Source organism: Phycodurus eques, chromosome 10 (assembly GCF_024500275.1).
Source record: "Phycodurus eques isolate BA_2022a chromosome 10, UOR_Pequ_1.1, whole genome shotgun sequence".
NCBI lineage: Eukaryota > Metazoa > Chordata > Actinopteri > Syngnathiformes > Syngnathidae > Phycodurus > Phycodurus eques.
In genome coordinates this window covers 6,808,880-6,828,986 of record NC_084534.1, presented here as the reverse complement: position 1 = coordinate 6,828,986, position 20,107 = coordinate 6,808,880, and the positions used below count along the sequence as shown (strand labels likewise).

The 20,107-nt window shown below is 39.8% G+C and overlaps 1 protein-coding gene across 3 annotated transcripts; it reads left to right on the top strand.

Moving 5' to 3' along the window:
• Nucleotides 1-421: 421 nt before the first annotated feature.
• On the top strand, nt 422-18,233 carry LOC133409232 (uncharacterized). 3 transcript variants are annotated; one of them, XM_061688969.1, is made up of 18 exons: nt 430-483; nt 1,103-1,140; nt 1,221-1,554; nt 2,013-2,153; nt 3,978-4,113; nt 4,242-4,492; nt 5,466-5,548; nt 5,707-5,747; nt 6,179-6,307; nt 6,399-6,479; nt 12,598-12,618; nt 12,713-12,805; nt 14,436-14,597; nt 14,688-14,858; nt 14,960-15,028; nt 15,111-15,179; nt 15,825-15,920; nt 15,985-18,233. In XM_061688969.1, exons 3-18 carry the CDS (start codon nt 1,238-1,240, stop codon nt 16,453-16,455), a joined length of 2,331 nt encoding a protein of 776 aa, XP_061544953.1. In that variant the 5' UTR covers nt 430-483; nt 1,103-1,140; nt 1,221-1,237; the 3' UTR covers nt 16,456-18,233. The 3 variants fall into 3 exon arrangements, with proteins under 3 accessions (XP_061544952.1, XP_061544954.1, XP_061544953.1); XM_061688968.1 differs by having other exon boundaries at nt 422-483; nt 1,103-1,554; XM_061688970.1 differs by lacking the exon at nt 14,436-14,597 and having other exon boundaries at nt 422-483; nt 1,103-1,554.
• The last annotated feature ends 1,874 nt before the right edge of the window (nt 18,234-20,107 follow it).

The window sequence follows — 20,107 nt, the reverse complement described above, 5'->3', positions numbered from 1 at the left end:
GACAATTCCGTATGTCCAATAATTTCAACTCACCTTGTCAAATAAGTGCGGCTGCGTGACTGATAAGTCTAAACATTTCAATTTGATCAACCACTCGAACCATGAACGCAGCACAGCTGATTGCGTTCACTGGACAAAGATGATGTAAATGGAGTGTGAGGGTTCACCCAACTCCGCTTTCATCAACTATTTCGTTTCTGGAACAAATCTGTTGGCTTCAGTATAACACACGATTTTAAAAAAAAATAATTCCGCCGGCCTTTTGAAAACACGATATATTTCCCCCGTATACCGATTTATTACAAACGTTGCAACCATTTAGGAATCAGGGTTTGTCAAATTACTTTTCGGCATTCGTGTTGTGTCTTCGGTGGACTAATTCGGTCCTACAGGAGGTTCCGTAGGTGGCAGCTTCTTACTCGCTATCTCGATTAGCACGATCACAAACCACAGTGGAATCGTGGTGTTGCCACTGTCAACAAGGTAGGGGATATTACCGTAAATGCGTGTGTTTTTGCTGACCCATGGAACTGACAAAGGCACATGGAGCGGTAGCATCCAAAGTCTATACGTGAGATCGAGAATTGCGGGATTTCTTTACTGCCGCAATGACGCTAGCTTTAGCTTTTGGCGGCTAACATTAGCGTGCTTTACCTTCCGCGTTTCATACACCGGCTTACCCTGCGCCACCTCGCTGAGAAAATGCATCTGATGTGTCGCGAGGTATGTCTGAATGAAACGATTAACAGCAATTGTGTCGTTGAGTCTGGACGTATAAAGAGATTTGTCTATAGTTATTTAATTTTATTCTCGTGACACTAGAGTGCTTCATGGCTAATGTGCCGCTAATTTGTTGTCTTATTACCCAACACAAGTAAACAGTAATACCATTCGGGTCTATTGAATATATTCAGTAATATCGTGGAGTGCTTTAACCTGAAACTGTTGCCATTTAGCAATCTATTCATGCTTGAAGAAGTCGTATTTATAAATAATAATAATAATAATAATAAAAACAAACATTTTTATCAGTAAATTATCTACTGTACCTGCGCTTAAGTACCTTTTCCTGACGACCTTATTTCTTTTGCCCCGTGACCAGCTCTAGAGGCCACAGACAACAGACTGATTCCACACATGGTGTGAAAACACTCCATCAAATAGGATGGTCGATTGTAAAAACTCAACTGTCCACTGAAAACACTCTTGACTGCTTTTAGTTTAAACTGTTGCACCAATGGATGGGGAACCCCTACAGCCTCCCGGGAACCAGCCTGTGGAAAAAGATGCGAGACAAAGCCGAGAGAAGACTAACGAAGTAGAGGATGCACATGAACATGACGCACCTGGAAGCCCCATGCCAGATCATGTAGGAGAAGCTCAAGGAGAGGAGAGTCAGACTGAGGAAGAAAAGGCCCCTGTTGGCTGTCCTCCCACTGACTGGTTGGAGCCGCTCGAAGATGATGGTGATGATGATGAAGAAAGTGTAGCAGGGGAAAGTGAAAAGAGTCATAGTGCAAGAGGCAGTGAGAATGCGCAAAAAACAGTAGATAGGTAAGTTAAGTTATACTTTGTTTTTCATCTACTCTCCATTTAATTATGCAGATGTGCTATTACTAGCTTTAAACTTGATCGTTTTATTGTATTGTAATTTGGTTTTTCAAATTGAATGTGAATATCATTATTAATAGTAATGATAATAGTTGCGTACCAAACTCCTGCATAACAGTACCTGAATTGTTACATTGCAGTTTGATGCAGTCTTTGTAAAAGCATTTAAAAAAAAAAAATTTTTTTTTAACGGGTCTTGAATTGGATCACATTAGATTCTGTAGATGCACCGAAGGAGGTGTCCACCGCCTGCTTTTTATTGTATTGACAAAAGTGATTTTTTTTTTTTTTTGTAGGTTGAATTGGTATCTTTTTGTACTTATTTAGCAAACTTTAATTTAGGTTTGCCATTACTTGCATTTGTAACATTGTTGCTTGGTTATTTATTTATTTTTCTTTAGGCTTGTCCGACCTCGACGCAAGCGTACACATCCCGATGAGGGATGGTTTGACTTCCCTGGTCTTGGAGAGGGTTGGAAACGCAAAGAGGTTATTCGGCAATCTGGTTCTAGTGTTGGCCAAATGGATGTCTATTACCTCAGGTAACAACTTCTTGTCTAGTTCGAACAAAAACTACATGGTACAGTTGCATTCTGAGGGTCAGATATGTTTAACTTGATGCTTACCAGTAAGTCCGCATTGTATTTTCCTGTAGGATTTTGAACTGTTGCAAAATATACTGTCGTGTCAAATAAAAAAACATGAGTCATTCTGAAAGCAAACATCCAAACCTTAAACACTATTTACACAAACTGATTTTTAAAATGTGAGCGACCCCACACAATTAGGAATATCTCAAAGTGTGAGTTTACTGCTCTTTGCGGTACTTGAGATGAACAAAACAGCACAGCATCCACAGCATAAGTTGGAGTTTGCTTTCGAATCGTCTTTTTTCCACCCCCCGTTCCAAGTGAAAATCACAGAGTCCAGTGCTAAGTTGAACTCGGTGCTGACCAAACACACCCAAGAATTTTCTCTCTTAAATATTGAATCGGTTTAACGATGATCAGCCTGACTGTTTTCTGAGCAGATCGGGGAAGAAAAATCACTCTTAACACTAGACTTTACACCGATCTGATCGGTCTCGGCAGATAATTAGCATTTTAGGCTGATCGGCTTTGTCATAATTCGCCGATCCCATCAATGACGTCATTGATCGGCTCCGCAAAAGACATTTACTCTGCGTCGCCATCGTGTACAGTATATTTGAATCCAAAAGCTAGTTTATTTTTAGCCTTGTCGCGTGTCTTTCGACATAGTAGTATAAATATCTGACCGCCAATAAAGTTATTTAAAAAAAACACGTCGGCTGTGTGGGACAAACAACATGTCTGAGACACAACACGTAATGCCTGGATCAGACGACAAGACAAATTTGGTCTTTCACGGTTGCAATATGTCAGACAAGTGCAATAAAATCTTGTATTCCGATACCACCGCATCGTGTCTTTTACGATTACTGGGCTTTATCTTGTCAACTCAAATGCAACCAGATTCACTCGTTACCATGGTGACGACAACACCAATGGATCGCGTCGTGTGTATTATAAGAACAAAATGGGGAACGTGTGCTGGTGGTTACCGGTGCTTGGGAGAGGACTTTAATTCAAGGATTGCTTGAGGTATGTTCACGTACATTTAATACGATACGGCTCACAAGCAGGCAACAAAACGTTATGTAGCCTAGCAAGCTAGTGCTAGCACTAGTACGTAAACATGCCGGCGTTCTGTCGAGTGATGCTCTAAAGTTTCGGTGTGGGTGAGAAGTAATTTAACTACAATAAAGTCATTGAATTACAGTAAGTTAGCACCCATTATTTCTGTCATGTTGCTATGTTGGTTTGACCTGACTGATTAGAATGCATGACCTGAATAGAGAAAACGTTGAAGATACTCAGTTTACAAGTATTTACAGTAAATGAACAAGCCATTTAAATAGACACATTGCTCCATCTTGTGATTGGATCGGTGATCGGTTATTGTTTTTAAAATTTTTTTTTATTAATTATTATTATTTTTTTTTAAACTCGCCCAAAAATCCTGATCGTGTAAAGCCTACTTAACACACGCCTCACCACAGGATAATCACTCACGATAAGAGACATTTGACAATTGAGCGTTTGCTGACTTTAATGGGAAAAGAAGAAAAAAGCTCAACTTTGACCCGATTATCTGTACGTGTGTACCCCGCTAACATCAAATTCTGAGTTGTTTCAGTACCAAAATGTTAAGGCGTGAGGGCCACTGTATGTAACTGAGGTAGAATTATTAGTTCTGATATTCAAATTTTAAATTGTGAGTAATGGGCTGGACAAAACCAGGTTGAAGGTGGCTAAAAGCTGGATTTGACTCTTTCCAATTCACAGTCCTCAAGGTTATCGGGTGAGAAGCAGAGTAGAGCTGATGACATGCCTTGTCGGAGTCCATGACATATCAAATTTTGACTACAAGTCAGGGAAGTTCTATAATGGCGAAGTACCAAAACCTCGAGGCAGAAGGAAGGTATATATATTTTTCTAATACACATATATACACTTAAGAGTTTTAAGTTTTGAAACATGTTGTTCATCTATTCAATATTTATTATTATTATAATTTTTTCCTTAACTTTCCTCTTTCTGAACCACCAGAGGAAGGTGCGGGAGCGTTCCTCCTCTGAGTCCAGCTGGATGGAGAGAGGAGAGGGGGCAGACACTCCGGACTCCCACCCTAAGCGCCCCCCCAACCATTGGACCAAATCCTTCCTCTCTAATGACACCCCTTGCCAAAATGCGAGCAGTGAAAGTGTTGTACCCAGTATTAAAATAAAATTTCGCCTGCCGTCATCATCCAAGGCACACCTCTCCATAAAAGGACAACCTGGCCCAGATGATAAAACATTGTAAGTTCACTGCTTGAATTCACATTTCAAACATTTCCCCTCAACGCTCGCTAAGAACCCGTGACTACTAAGCCACAGTGGACGTGACCAATTGCTTCGCGTCTGGTGTCAACACAGCATAAGTCATTAATCGTCGCCTCCGTGGCAGCGGATGAGCTACACTTCAGACAAGTATCGTTTGCACAAAGGGAGGACAAGGAGTGAGTAACAGAAGAAAGACGATGAAGCCATGCTAATTGTTAAGCTATTGTCACATGTAGTTGCCAAACACCAAAATTAAGTTGATTGGGTGATACAGTGTACTTGTCACATAGATCTGGCTTGCACTGCGACAAAAGCAGGCAAATGAAGACGTATCCGGAGAGAAAATACACAATAACACTACAGGGCCGGAAACCGGAAATGTCACCGCTATGTCTTCTGAGAACAGGGGTTTAAAAGTACAAATAATAAATTTAAGATAAGATGACCTTTATTAGTCCGACAATATGGAAATTTGCATCGTTTCAGGAGCAATAGTGGATACAGGAAATACAAAAATAGGATGCAAGAGATGACATTTGGCTGGAATTGTTGCCACTCGGGTTGATGCAATAAATACATTAGCATAAACGTTAAAGCCAGAATTTATTAACAATTATCATTATGGAGTCGTCATTGTTGTACAGTTGAACAGTATGCAACATTTTTTTTTTCCTGTTACATAATACAGTCCAATGATTACGTTGTTGACATAACTTAAAAAATATGGACCTTAAGACAAATTGTTCTGGAAGGGAATTTCAAGAACTTGGCAGCTTTGCAGTCATAGCCATAAATGCCACTTTATTAATAATTGGCATAGTCATTTCTTTGGGGTTTTCGGCCTAGGTTTTCTCATTGTCGGTTTTCAGTTTCGGCCAAGAATTTTCATTTGTGTGCTTCACTACAAAACATATCCAGCCAAACTCAGGGATGTTTTATTTATTAACAGATTGTGCTCCAAATGTGGTATGCCCTTCATTGGCACGTGGTACGACAGACAAAGAAAGAGACCTTCCTGTCCTTCATGTTGGGGTATGTCAGTGAATGTGTGTTTTAAGAGTCCTTTTGAAGAACTAGAAAAGACTGTTTGTTAAGACTGTATGTATTGAAATAATGGCTCTAGAAAAATACTCTGCTCATTCATACATTCTGACTTTGCATTCACTTGTCTATTTTTTTTAAATCCACAGCTTCAAAGACAATTGAACACCCACTGATTCGTTTACGTAAGGTAATGTCATATATTCAACACACTGTTTGCGTGGCATAAGTTATAAGTGTATGTTGCTTTTGGCTGGCTGTTAATTTATGAAATAGAAATACTCTTTAAGTTGTCACTTTCTTTAATTATATTTAGTTTACTACTACATATGAAAGTAATTAAGAAATGTAAAACCATATACATTTTGATTGTTTTGTATTATAGCTAGAGCTACAAAACAGCCAGTCATTATTATTATTATTATTATTTTTTTTTAGACTTAAGTTGGAAATTTAGAGTTATGCTTGGCAATCATTTGATCAGATATATTTACACAATTGCATCAGAATATTTTTGCCTCTCACAAACAAAGTGAAACAGTGATATTATACAGAGTAACACAATAATAATAATGATGGTAATAAACTGTGTGTCTTACCTATTGTTTACAACAATTTCAGTGGATTCCATGTGGGCAGTGTGTGGGTTGTCATATGACGGTAAACTGTGGCCAGTGTGCCAACTGCAAAAGTCCTGAGAACCGAAAACGCATATGCAGAATGCGCAAATGTCTCTGTCCAATTCGCAAAGTAAGTAAAAAGGGGCACAGCATGTCTTTACTATGTAGCTTATTGTCAAGAGGTTTTTTTCAATTTTCCAAAATATCTTTCCTTCCATTAGAGTTCTGAAACAGAAAGTATCATACCGAAGATGCCAGAAAACGACATTTCTGAATTACTGGACGACAACATGAGTTTGCAGGTGATTGTTTTGCAGATGTATACATTTAGAAGTTTGGACGATGTCTGAGTTTTTATTTTTAATTAACACACATTCACAACGGAATTGCAATGAAACAAAAATGTGATTCAAGTGGAGACTTAAAGCTTTAGGTCAAATTTGATATATTTTGATAATTACTAATTTATACTTCAGGAATTGCTGTTATTTTATGCAGCGTACCTAATTTTAAGAGGGATACATACTTGAAACCCGAGTATGTTATATTTGGGTAAAAAGGCCGTACAAGTCACTTACTGCTTGAAATTTGGATCCTTATGATATGACAGAGTTATTACTGGACCTTCTCTTCAGCCATATTCACTTGCTGGATGTTGTTGCATTCATTTCTGAGGCCAGTAAGTAAAAAAGTTTAAAAAAAAAAAAAAAAAGATTTAATCTCCTTGCCGTCACAAAGTCATGAATTGCTTTACACTGGGGACAGCTAAAATGGATGGTCACAGGAGCAAATGCTACTATACGATTACTTGTTGACGTGAAGAATACGATACTCCAGAATAGTTAAATGTATTCAAAACCGATAATCAAGTTCTTGAATGTAAATACCGATGATTTCTCACAAGGTGAAAACCTCTAACAGTGATCAGTAACAGAATCAGAATCTGAATCATTATTTGCCAAGTATGTCCAAAAAACACACAAGGAATTTGTCTCGGGTAGTTGGAGCCGCTCCAGTACGACAACAGACGGTCAATTGACAGAGAACACTTTTGAGACATGAAGACATTGACAAAAAACAGTCACTGAGCAATAAAGGGTTGCTAGTTATCTGGTAATGCCGGTACATTATTGTAATTATTATATATATTTTTTGACAATTGTGCAAAAAGATGCAGAGTCCTCTAGCACTTGGAGCAGGTGGAAAGACTAATATAACTATAAAACAGGAAAGCTAGATTGGAATTTCTAGAAAACACCTTGCATTTTCTGGAATAAGATTCTTTAAAAAGATGAAACTGAAGTCAGCTTGTATGAAGCGAAAAGTATGTAAATGGAAAGGAACAGCTTGTGATTCAAAGCATACTATTTCATGTCAACATGTTTTTTTTTGTGAAATCTCACAAAGATGTAAGTCTACACTTCAGTTACACCCTAAAAAAAAAAAACCCTTGTCCAAATACTTCTGGATCAAACTGTTTATTTATCAAAGTTGTAGAGTTTTTGGCGATGTACAGATGTCATAATTACCTATATCAGGCGCCAATACTTGAAGGAAAGAGCTATTGTTTTTGTTTGTTGGTTGGATTGTATTTGTTGCTTTGTCATATAACAGGATTACATAAAAACAACACAGGTGGCATCCATGAACCTCACACCAAGGAAGCACTCATTACATTTTCTTAATATGCAGGTATATATATATATATATATATATATATATATATATATATATAAAAGCAGAGCTGGACATGTATTCTCTTTGTTTGCATTATAACGGAACTGTTCCCTCCTCTCCTGAATTCATTACGGAAAAGTCCTTGAGGGGATTCAAGGAAGTAGGTGGCGTGAAAACTCAAAGTTAACTCTGAGATGAGTGCAGAGAGAAGAAATTCGGAGTCAGTCACCATGGTAACAGACTCTGAACCTGACGTGCGTGCTCACAGAATTTTTATGCTAACTGACTTTTTTTCCCGCTCTTTTCCCAACCAAAGTAGCCATGGCTTGTCCGTTTCTCTGTGATCAGATCTATATTCAGGCGCAACTAAATCTAAAATGATATGCCCAATTCCCAGCTCTATTTCTCATCGAACGGTATTGCCTTTCATCAAACTGAATCATGCTTCTTAATAACAGTCTCCGGCCGGATGTCTAATCTCACATATCGCAGACAACGGGAGTTTTCCGTGGCAATGCAGAACATTTTGCAAAAAAGCAAGTGTGTCCACTGGTGCGGGGGAAGCAAAAGTCATCCTCACAGCTAAATGCCTGTGGCACAAACCTCCAAGGAAAAATTAAAGATTAAATTCCACAGGAGTGAAAGTGACTTATGGAGAGCTCATTCATCTGAGCCGATTGTATGTTTTATTAAATAATGATAAACACTCTACAGCTGGACTGGGATCAGTCTCATTCAGGAGCGGTCAAAGTCATGTACGGACTGCTGAACATTTACAGTGGGTACAGAAAGTATTCAGACCCCCTTAAATTTTTCACTCTTTGTTATATTGCAGCACTTTGCTAAAGTCATATAAGTTAATTTTTTACTTCATTAATGTACACACAGCACCCCATATTGACAGAAAAAAAATGGAATTGTTGATTTTTTTGCAGATTTATTAAAGAAAAACTGAAATATCACACAGCCATAATTATTCAGACCCTTTGCTGATTATTTAGGAGAAGTACATTTTTAAAGCCTTGAGTCTTTTTGGGAATGATGCAACAAGTTATACACACCTGGATTTGGGGATCCGCTGCCATTCCTCCTTGCAGATCCTCTCCAGTTCTATCAATTTGGATGGTGAAAGTTGGTGGACAGCCATTTTCAGGTCTCTCCAGAGATGCTCAGTTGGGTTTAAGTCAGGGCTCTGGTTGGGCCATTCAAGAACAGTCACGAAGTTGTTCTGAAGCCACTCCTTTGGTATTTTATATTGTGTACTTAGGGTCACTGTCTTGTTGGAAGGTGAACCTTCAGCCCACTCTGAGGTCCTGAGCACTCTGGAGAAGGTTTTCGTCCAGGATATCCCTGTACTTGGCCGCATTCACCTTTCCTTCAATTGCAAAGAGTCCTCCTGTCCCTGCAGCTGAAAAACACCCCCACAGCATGATGCTGCCACCACCATGCTTCACTGTTGGGACTGTATTGGACAGGTGATGAGCAGTGCCTAGTTGTCTCCACACATACCGCTTAGAATTAAGGCCAAAAAGTTATATCTTGGTCTCATCAGACCAGAGAATCTTATTTCTCACCATCGTGGAGTCCTTCAGGTGTGTTTTAGCAAACGCCATGCGGGCTTTCATGTGTCTTTCACTGAAGAGAGGCTTCTGTCGGGCCACTCTGCCATAAAGCCCCGACTGGTGGAAGGTTGCAGTGATGGTTGACTTTCTAGAACTTTCTCCCGACTGCATCTCTGGAGCTCAGCTACAGTGATCTTTGTGTTCTTCTTTACCTCTCTCACCAAGGCTCTTCTCCCCCGATTGCTCAGTTTGGCCGGACGACCAGCTCTTGGAAGGGTTCTGATCGTCCCAAACGTCTTCCATTTAAGGATAATGGAGCCCACTGTGCTCTTAGGAACCTTCAGAGTAGCAGAATTTTTTTTTTTTTAACCTTGGCTAGATCTGTGCCTTGCTACAATTCTGTCTCTGAGCTCTTCAGGCAGTTCCTTTGACCTCATGAATCTCATTTGCTCTGACATGCACTGTGAGCTGTCAGGTCTTATATAGACGTGTGTGGCTCTCCTAATCAAGTCCAATCAGTATAATCAAACACAGCTGGACTCCAATGAAGGTGGTGAACCATCTCAAGGATGATCAGAAGAAATGGACAGCACCAGAGTTAAATATGTGAGTGTCACAGCAAAGGGTCTGAATACTTACGGCTGTGGGATATTTCAGTTTTACTTTTTTAATAAATCTGCAAAAATTTCAACAATTAAGTATTTTTTTTCTGTCATTATGTGGTGCTGTGTCTACATTGAGGGGAAAAAATGAATTTAAATGATTTTAGCAAATGGCTGCAAAATAACAATGACTGAAAAATGTAAGGGGTCTGATTACTTTTAACTGTTTCTTCTATTTAATTTTGATTAGAGGCGCACCTTGACAGCACAGTGAACGACTAGTTAGCACATCCGCTTCACAGTTCTGAGGACCCGGGTTCAAATCCGGCCTCACCTGTGTGGAGTTTGCATGTTCTTCCCGTGGGTTATCTCCGGGTACTCCTGTTTCCTCCCACATCCCAAAAACATGCACGGTAGGTTAATTGAAAACACCAAATTGGCCGTCGGTGTGAATGTGAGTGCGATTGGTTGTTTGTTTATATGTGCCCTGCGATTGGCTGGCGACCAGTTCAGGGTATACACCGCCTCTTGCCCAGAGACAGCTGGGATAGGCTCCAGCACGCCCGCGACCCTGCCTAGCGACTTCCAATGAAGTTGGGACGTTGTGTTAAACATAAATAAAAACAGAATACAATGATTTGCAATTCATGTTCAACCTATATTTAGTTGAATACACTACAAAGACAAGATATTTAATGTTCAAACTGATAAACTTTATTGTTTTTAGCAAATTATCATTAACTTAGAATTTTGGACAGATGAGAAAGTTGAGGAATGCTCATCAAACACCTGTTTGGAACATCCCACAGGTGAACAGGCTCATTGGGAACAGGTGGGTGCCATGATTGGGTATAAAAGGAGCTTCCCTGAATTGCTCAGTCATTCACAAGCAAAGGTGGGGCGAGGTTCACTTTGTGAACAAGTGCGTGAGAAAATAGTCGAACAGTTTCAGGACAATGTTCCTCAACGTACAATTGCAAGGAATTTAGGGATTTAATCATCTATGGTCCATAATATCAAAAGGTTCAGATAATCTGGAATCTGGAGAAATCACTGCATGTAAGCGGCAAGGCCGAAAACCGTCATTGAATGCCCATGACCTTTGATCCCTCAGGCAACACTGCATCAAAAAATAACATCAATCTGTAAAGGATATTACCACATGGGCTCAGGAACACTTCAGAAAACCAATGTCAGTAAATACAGTTCGGCGCTACATCCGTAAGTGCAACTTGAAACTCTACTATGCAAAGCAAAAGCCATTTATCAACAACACCCAGAAACGCCGCCGGCTTCTCTGGGCTCGGCCGAGCTCATCTAAGATGGACTGATGCAAAGTGGAAAAGTGTTCTGTGGTCCGACGAGTCCACATTTCAAATAGTTTTTGGATATTGTGGACGTCGTGTCCTCTGGGCCAAAGAGGAAAAGAACCATCCGGACTGTTATGGACGCAAAGTTCAAAAGCCAGCATCTGTGACGGTATGGGGCTGTGCTAGTGCCAATGGCATGGGTAACTTTCACATCTGTGAAGGCACCATTAATGCTGAAAGGTACATACAGGTTTTGGAGAAACATAGGCTGCCATCCTGAAGCTGAACATCAAGCAAGAATGGGAAAGAATTCCACCTACAAAGCTTCAACGATTGGTGTCCTCAGTTCCCAAACGTTGACTGAATGTTGTTAAAAGAAAAGGTGATGTACCACAGTGGTAAACATGACCCTGACCCAGCTTCTTTGGAACGTGTTGCAGCCATAAAATTCCAAGTTAATGATTATTTGCTAAAAACAATCAACTTTATCAGTTTGAACCTTAAATATCTTTGTCGTGTATTCAATTAAATATAGGTTGAACATGATTTGCAAATCATTGTATTCTGTTTTTATCTGTTTAACACAACGTCCCAACTTCATTGGAATTGGGATTGTCGATGAGCAGTATGGGAAATGAATGGAGGTACTGCGATTAATCGACAACTAATCAATTATCAAATTAATGGATTTTTATTAACCGATTAATAATATAGAGACCTTGTTTAACTTAAAACTGTCCAAATCCTCAGAATTGCAGCCTCACAACAGTAAATATCAACAATTATATTTGCTATAACAATAAAGGAGACTGACTATCTTTGTGTTTCATCATAATAAGACATTTGCAAACATCTTTTACTTCGGAAAGTAATGAGCAACATTTTTGCCTATTTTCTGACATGTTACGGACCAAACCAGTAACTGAATCGACAAGTCTCACCCTGGCTGGTTCTGTCCTCCATTACTATCATTGTGAAGCACAATTTACCAAGCTGAAAGGCGACATTAATGAAAATAAAAGGAGGGCTATTTTAAGCTAGTCACCCGCTCCCATAATACTTGTTGTCTCATTCATCTTTTGATGTCACATCCAAATGTTTTCAGTCTACTGCAAAAATAAAAGAATTGGCCTCACTGTTGCAATATTTTTTGAGGGCGGTGGAAGTTTGTCATAGTTTTTTCACAGTTCAACCTCGGTAAACGTGTAACTGTGTGCCATTCTCGTAAATATGTATTTTCTGATTAGTGCATTTGTGTATGTTTTGCAGGAGGAACCTACAGAGTCACAGGTACTATTGCAGTTGTGTAAAATAAATACAATAAACGTTTGGGTGAAAAATGTCCATTTTCTATTTAGTCATTCATTTTATGTTATTCCTGTAGCAACAGGATCTAAAAAGCAGTGAAACAGAGAACATTTCTTCCAACATGGACTTTGAGGATGATGATGACTACTCAACGGATGATGATGATGATGTGAGTGTGTAGTGTATTGGTTTCATATATTTTGCTAGTAAAACCAACAATGCAGAATTGTTGCATTAATAAGATTTTTTTTAATGGTAATAAAAGGTTTCGGGCAGGGATGGGCATATACTGTAGACTGCATTTGTGTGGTCAGTCATGGGTATAACTTAACAAATCAATTGATGATTTTTTTTTTCTTTATAACAATGGAAGAATCGCTCTGGATGTTTGGAACTCCTGTTTTGCTGTCTGTCATATTGAGCATAAAAATGCGGCCTGGAGGAGCTGTTCTGAAGCAGAGGTCCCGGCTGTTTTGGAGCCAACAAGTGCACTCCAATTTGTCTCAATTTAAGACCTGATTAATCAGCAATCACGCTGAAATGAATTCCACGCAAGCAATGGAATTCTTAATGTCATCAAGTAATCGGGTGTTATGCCCATCCCTAGTTTTACGTGATGCTACATACCAACTTAGTCTATCACATCGTGTTTGTGAGCACAAGTGTCATTTTGTGAAAACATTTTCGGATCAAACTCCAACTCTATACGTTTTTTCCCCCTCATAAACAGGTGTTATTTAAATCGCTTAAGTTTAAAATACTTTTTATTATAGTTGATAGAGTAGTTGAATTAAAGGAGGTCCTTGGTTTTCTGCGGTCCCATCATACGGCTTTTTGATGTTATGAATGGCGCATTACATGGTCGCGCCGCACAAGAAAGCACCTTCTGTTACTGCCGTATGTACTGTGTTTTTATTTTATTGTTCTATATTCATAGCCTAGAACAGTGGTTCTCAAACTATTCACATCAAGTACCACTTCAAAAAATAAAATACCGGTAGCTCTCCAAGTACCACCATCATGACCAACATTAAAATACACTAACATAGTAGGCTCAAGTGCTTATAAAAAATGAGGCAGAGGTTTTATTCCTAAATAGCATGTTTAATTCTATTGTAAGCCACTCTAGCATGCGTAGGTTGAACATTAATACTGTGCTTTAATATATAAAAAAATAAAACAAAACCTGTACTTAAATAATGATTGCACATATACCGGTAAGTGAAAAATTGTAACAAAATAAAAGTTTAAAAACAGACCACTCTCAAAAAGGAAAACGCCAATGTATTGTGCTCAAAAGTTTAATACCACTGAACTGGAGCTAATTAGGCAGTGATCATTTCACGTACCACTAGGGAGAGCCCACGTCCCACTAGTGGTGCTAGTACCAAACTTTGAGAATCACTGGCCTAGAAGTGTTTTTCATACAAATATTTACTGAAGTGGTGACATTTCGAGTTTCTGAACAGCAGGCAATGTGCTAGTTTGTGATGCGGCACACGAAGCAACGCTCAATTACCGTCTTATGAATGAATGAATTATTTTTCATTCAGATATTCTCCGTAATATAATTGACTTAAATACTTTGTGCGTGTTGGTTAGTGATAGACTATTCCAACTTTGATTCGGGTTACATCCCCACCTAAGGAACAGAACTCCGTCGTAAACTGAGGACCACCTGTTATTTTTTTAGTTGGTATTTCGTGATATGCCTATAGATGCATTACGAGATATATAAATAGACAGCTAGGTAGATCCCGCGAGGGAAATTAAATGTGTACTAATGCACGTATTTTCAGTGGCATAAGAAGCGGAAGCGACGTGCCTGTGGAGAATGCAACGCGTGTCTCTGCAGGAAGGACTGCGGCACATGTGATTTTTGTGTTGACAAACCCAAGTTTGGTGGCAGCAACAAAAAGAGGCAGAAGTGTCGCCTCCGACAGTGTCAGAGACAGGCAATGGTACGATGCTGCCAGTCCTCATGGTGCCTTGTAGTAAAGATGTACAGTACAGTACTGACTTGACAAAGTTGAATTGGTTTATTTCTACAGAGGCACTTGCTCCCCTTTGAGATGTCTCAAGGCGCTTATAGGTCAGATGATCCGTCACTGCCAGGCAGGCCAAGGCCTCACTACACATACAGTCGAAAGACAAATTTAAAGAGGAATAAATTGCCACCAGGCTGCTGGGACTTAAGTGACGATGACGACGACTTCCAAGATGTTAGTTTTCTTCATTTTTTTATCTTTTGTAAATACCGTTTCTTAAATATTTAGGTGGAATGTCTTTTTTCAGCACAACATAAAACAATTTTTTCTCTTAGATTAACTGGAGCTCCGAACCTTCGAGAAGTAACGCAAATGACATTAACCTGATGGACCAATCTAAACAGGTTTGATAAGTGACAGATTTGACCTGCTTTTAATACCATAGGTGAATGTCATAATAAAACATGTAATGCTTTGTTTCCGCAGTTAAATCGTTCAATTTTGGAAGATCAAGAAGTGGCAAAAAGAGGTCATCAAAACAACAAAAGTTCTCAAGTAAGTGCTTTTCTCATCTTCAAAAGACGGTCATATCAGTAATTTTGTGCATTTTTTTTGTGACTGGGCCAATCACCCAACAGATGTATCAAATGGTGCTGTTGTGGAAAAATATGCTTTTGTATTGTTTTGTCTTATTTCCCCTTATGAGATCTAGCAATTAACTCCAAATGTCACATATATATATATATATATATATATATATATATATATATATTTTATGACTGAGCTGATTTCATAATGGTTTCATAATGGGTATGATAGGGCAGATGCCCATTAACAGCCGCACTCAAACATTTTCAACACCCACTGCACATTATATATATTTTAAAATGTTTCAAACTTAGTTATTTGTAATGAGCGATTGAAACCAAAACAATTTTAAGTTTTTATACATTTGGGGTTAAATCATTAGGAGGGCCATTGCACATACAAAAAAGGCAGCTGTTCTTTTCCATGTACTCCGTCTTGTTTGGCAGACAATAACATTCCAAAATTTTCGAATTGGTTGTTCTGAACTCTACTGAGTAGAGTTCTCGTTGTCTTTGCGAAGGCGTCATTTGTCGGGCTCCATATTGTCCGGTTTAAAAATGCTTAACATCTATAATGAAATGTATTTGATATGAACGACGCTTATTTTTGCAGGACCAGCAAAAAGAAAGGGATGAAGAGGAGACACACATTGACACGGATTATCCAAGGCACATAGAGGAGGAAGATAATGACTCTGAGTTGCCTATGGTAAGTTAATTAAAAGTGATTCTCGCTGTTTTAGGTTTATTTTGACCTTGTTTCACCTCTTCAGATCACACAGATCTTCAGTTTGGCTGATAATCCTGTCGAAACAATGGAGGACGGCGATACCCAGCTTTTGAACCTGCTCAGTTCTTTGCGTTGCACCTCATTGCCGATCCTCTGGTATGCAGTAATGGCGAAGGGCCCGCAGATTCAGCTCGTCCAGTGTTCAAAACAGTCCAACATGTCCGATACCATAGTGCTGATTGACCCAGGCTTCTTCTATCAGGTCACTGTGCAAAAGCAACCGCTTTTACCCACCCACTCACTCTATCGTAAATTCCCGCAGAAGTTGACCTCTGTGACTGAAGTGGTCAGTCTGCTTTTGGGCCTGGAGAAATATGCCCTATGTCAGGGGCTGCCCCCCAAAGGCCCATTATCCAGCCATGCCCCCATTACATTGGAGCGAGCTGCGACATGTGAGTTCTTGGTGAAGAAAAACATGGACATCTGCTTTAACTGCAAATTGCTTTGTGAATGAGGATGTTGAAATTCACACTGAGAATAAAAGTGGGACCAAGGCACTGCTGTACCACCATGTATTTCTTCGCAGTACGTTGACACGCCGCAAATTGACCTCTGACCTGGAAAAGTAAAATTGAAGCATCACCAAAGGCATTCCAAGGACATTAGGAGCATTTCTTTCCACAGTGTTTTTTTCTTTTTCTTTTGTCACAGTGAAAGGTCCCATATTTTGTCAATTTAGACCTCCATATCGTGTCACTCTAACATGGACTTGGTATAAAAGTGTCAATTTAATTTAAAAAAAAAAAAAAAAAAAAAAAACACCTTGGTTTTATAATACTAGTGTCCAGAAAAGGCCCATCTTCTTCTGTTTGACCCAGTTTTGTATCTGCTTTGTACATATTTGGCAGAGACCGCCCCTTTTCCTCTGATTGGTTGCCTCCGTGAAGAAGACCCAACCCTCACGACTTGTTAGAGCACACGTGTTTATATTGACAGCGTTGGCTCAGGAGCGTAGAGGGTAGGCGGAGAGGTAGGCAGTAGCTTTAGCAGGGATGCCCAGACTTCCCTCTCCACAGCCACTTCATCCAGCTCTTCCGGGGGGATCCCGAGGCGTTCCCAGGCCAGCCGAAGGACGTAGTCTCTCCAGTGTGTCCTAGGTCGTCCCCGGGGTCTCCTCCCGGTTGGACGTGCCCGGAACACCTCACCAGGGAGGCGTCCGGGAGGCATCCGAATCAGATGCCCCAGCCGCCTCATCTGGCTCCTCTCGATGTGGAGGAGCAGCGGCTCTACTCTGAGATCGGGAGCTGGGCTTGGCTGGATGACCGAGCTTCTCACCCTATCTCTAAGGGAGAGCCCGGACACCCTGTGGAGAAAACTCATTTCGGCCGCTTGTATCCGGCATCTCGTTCTTTCGTCACGACGCACAGCTCGTGACCATAGGTGAGGGTTAGCTCCTCCTTTACCACAACGTATCGATACAAAGTCCGCATCACTGCAGACGCTGCACCGATCCGCCTGTCGAGATCTCCCGTTCCATTCTTCCCTCACTCGTGAACAAGACCCCAAGATACTTGAACTCCTCCACTTGGGGCAGGATCTCATCCTCAACCTGGAGAGGGCATGGCACCCTTTTCCGACTGAGGACCATGGTCTCAGATCATTTTTTTTCATTATAGGGGTCTTTTACCCATGCTTTGTCTGGTCCCTCACCTGGGACCTGTTTGCCATGGGTGACCCTACCAGGGGCATGAAGCCCCAGACAACTTAGCTCCTAGGATCACTGGGACACACAAACCCCTCCACCACGATAAGGTGACGGCTTCCAGGAGGGGCTTGAGAAATTCGAATGACTTAATGTCAGGCCTCTCGGCAGAAAAATGTCTAGAACTCAGGAATGCGTGGATGATTTTAATTTATATTTCACATGTTTATTGAGGTACCATCAAGCCAATATAACATCCCAAATACTAGAAAAAATTGTTTTGGTAAAATATGGGACCTTTATAGAATGATGGGTGTAGGCAAATGCTCTCAGACCTGTAGTTTGGTTAGTGGTTTATTTGAGGAATCAGTACATGATGCATACTAATGTGCTTCTCATCTTTTACCTCATGCTGCCTGTCTTGGCCAAATTGAACCCTCAACAGTCGTGACCTCTCTCATACTTTTATCTCATGTTTGTTGTGCCCACTGCCCTATTTTCCTAATGGCCAGCATAATGGTTTGATAATCAATAAATCCAGCAACGTCACATGTCCCGCATTCGACCATTTACCCCTTGTAACTCCCTTTTTTTTTCTTTTTTTTTTTTTTTTTTTTTTTTTAAATCTGCCAAGGAGGTTTTTTTTTTTTTTTTTGGCCCTTTGCTAATTCCTGTCTACAGATTTTGATGCATCAATTTGTTATGGGTAGGTGTTGCTACAAGAATGTTCCCATTAAAATTGGATAATAGGATACACATAGTTAATATGATGATTCACAGATTGTAGTCACACAATAAAGAAATGGAGAAGCCCCTAAATGTAAATGAGAGATTTGACGAAAGTGTAATCTACGGTCATAACTCAAAAGCAGTAATGTCGAAACTTCTGGATGGGATCAAGATTGCACATATGTCCGAAGTTTGAATTCATAACATTGGAATTGCTTTGATTCTGAATTAATGAGACTTTGATGTATGTGTGACTTATAATATGATGTATGATGATGATATGATGGAAATTGTGGAAATATTTGTTTGATTTACTGAATTGAATTGTCAATGTAATGTTTGAAAATGGCCGCTATTCAACAAGATGGAGACCAGAATACTGTAAATGTATGCACACAAAAAGTCTTCTTATCTTTCCTTTTCCTTTCATTCTCCCAAATGAAACTGGTTGGTTATCACTTCGTAGATGACATTTAATGCAGAGTGGGAAAGATAAGTATTTGATACACCACAATTTTTTTTCCCCAACTTGCAAAAAACGGAGGGGTCTGTTTTTCATTGTAGTACACATTGGAGCAGTATGATGTCATTGTGCACATGAAATTGGTTGGCAGAAACCCCGATCGCTTCCTATAACTGAAAAACATCACCTAGTTTTCATGGCTTTTTATCGCAGTATGAAGGTTTGTGCCAGCAGACGCCAAGCAAAGATATGCCTCAAGGCTTCTGTACAACAGCGGCACACAGGTTTTGCCTGATCAATACGCAGTTACGGACAAATGGGACCCAAATCTATCAACCTGGACAGGTCAGAGGCGATGAATTTGATCGATGACCTTAAATAAGCCGACACAAAATATTTAATGAAAGGCTACAACTCACTTGATGCAAACAAGTAATCATTCTGTTGCTGATTGGAAAATGTTCAGATGGTGAAACATCTAAATATGTGATGTGTGTTTGCCTATTTGGTTAAAGCACAGGGGTCAAACTCAAGGCCCGGGGGCCAACTCTGTCCCACCACATCCCTTTCTGTGGCCCACGATAGCAAATCATGTGCCTCATGTTTCTTGTTAAAATACCCAAATTGCTAATTGTCTTTACTGTTATTAATGTCGAGGTATTGTAAGATGTTAATTTTATTTTTACTTTATTTTTTTAAACCAATTCCCCTTTTAAAATAAATGAAATAGTTGAAATTTTTTTTTACTGGCTTCTGATTTAAAAACTAGTTATACATTTATTTGTTGTGTATAAGTAATGTGATCATACATTTATATGGGCTTACAGTCATAGTAACCCACAGGTGTCAAACTGGTGGCCGGGGGCCAGATCTGGCCCGCCACATAATTTTATGTGGCCCGTGAAAGCAAATCAAAATTGCTCATTGTGTTCTGGTGTATTGAGATATTTGCAAGCATTTGTTTGTTACCAATGCCCCTTTGAAAAGAATGTAATGTAATAGTTGAAAAACATGTTTTTATAGGCTTATGATTTCAAAACTGGTTATTCATCAATGTTGTGTATACTGTATGTAATAACAGTATATGAGCTAATCTTTAATTTATATGGGTTCACAGTCGTAGCGGCCCTCCGAGGGAAGTCATAACTATGATGTGGCCCGTGACAAAAATTAGTTTGACAACCGTGTCTAAGAAGCCCACCGAGGGAAACCATGATTATGAAGTGGTCCGTGACAACAATTAGTTTGACAACCCTGGCTTAAATCTTTAAT

Bases quoted from the DNA above. Each gene is read 5' to 3' on its own strand.
- LOC133409232 (XM_061688968.1), top strand. From the start codon at position 1,238: ATGGATGGGGAACCCCTACAGCCTCCCGGGAACCAGCCTGTGGAAAAA. The intron at 12,619-12,712 runs GTACTATTGCAG...TTATTCCTGTAG, and splicing joins AGGAACCTACAGAGTCACAG to CAACAGGATCTAAAAAGCAG. The intron at 14,598-14,687 runs GTACGATGCTGC...TTATTTCTACAG, and splicing joins AGTGTCAGAGACAGGCAATG to AGGCACTTGCTCCCCTTTGA.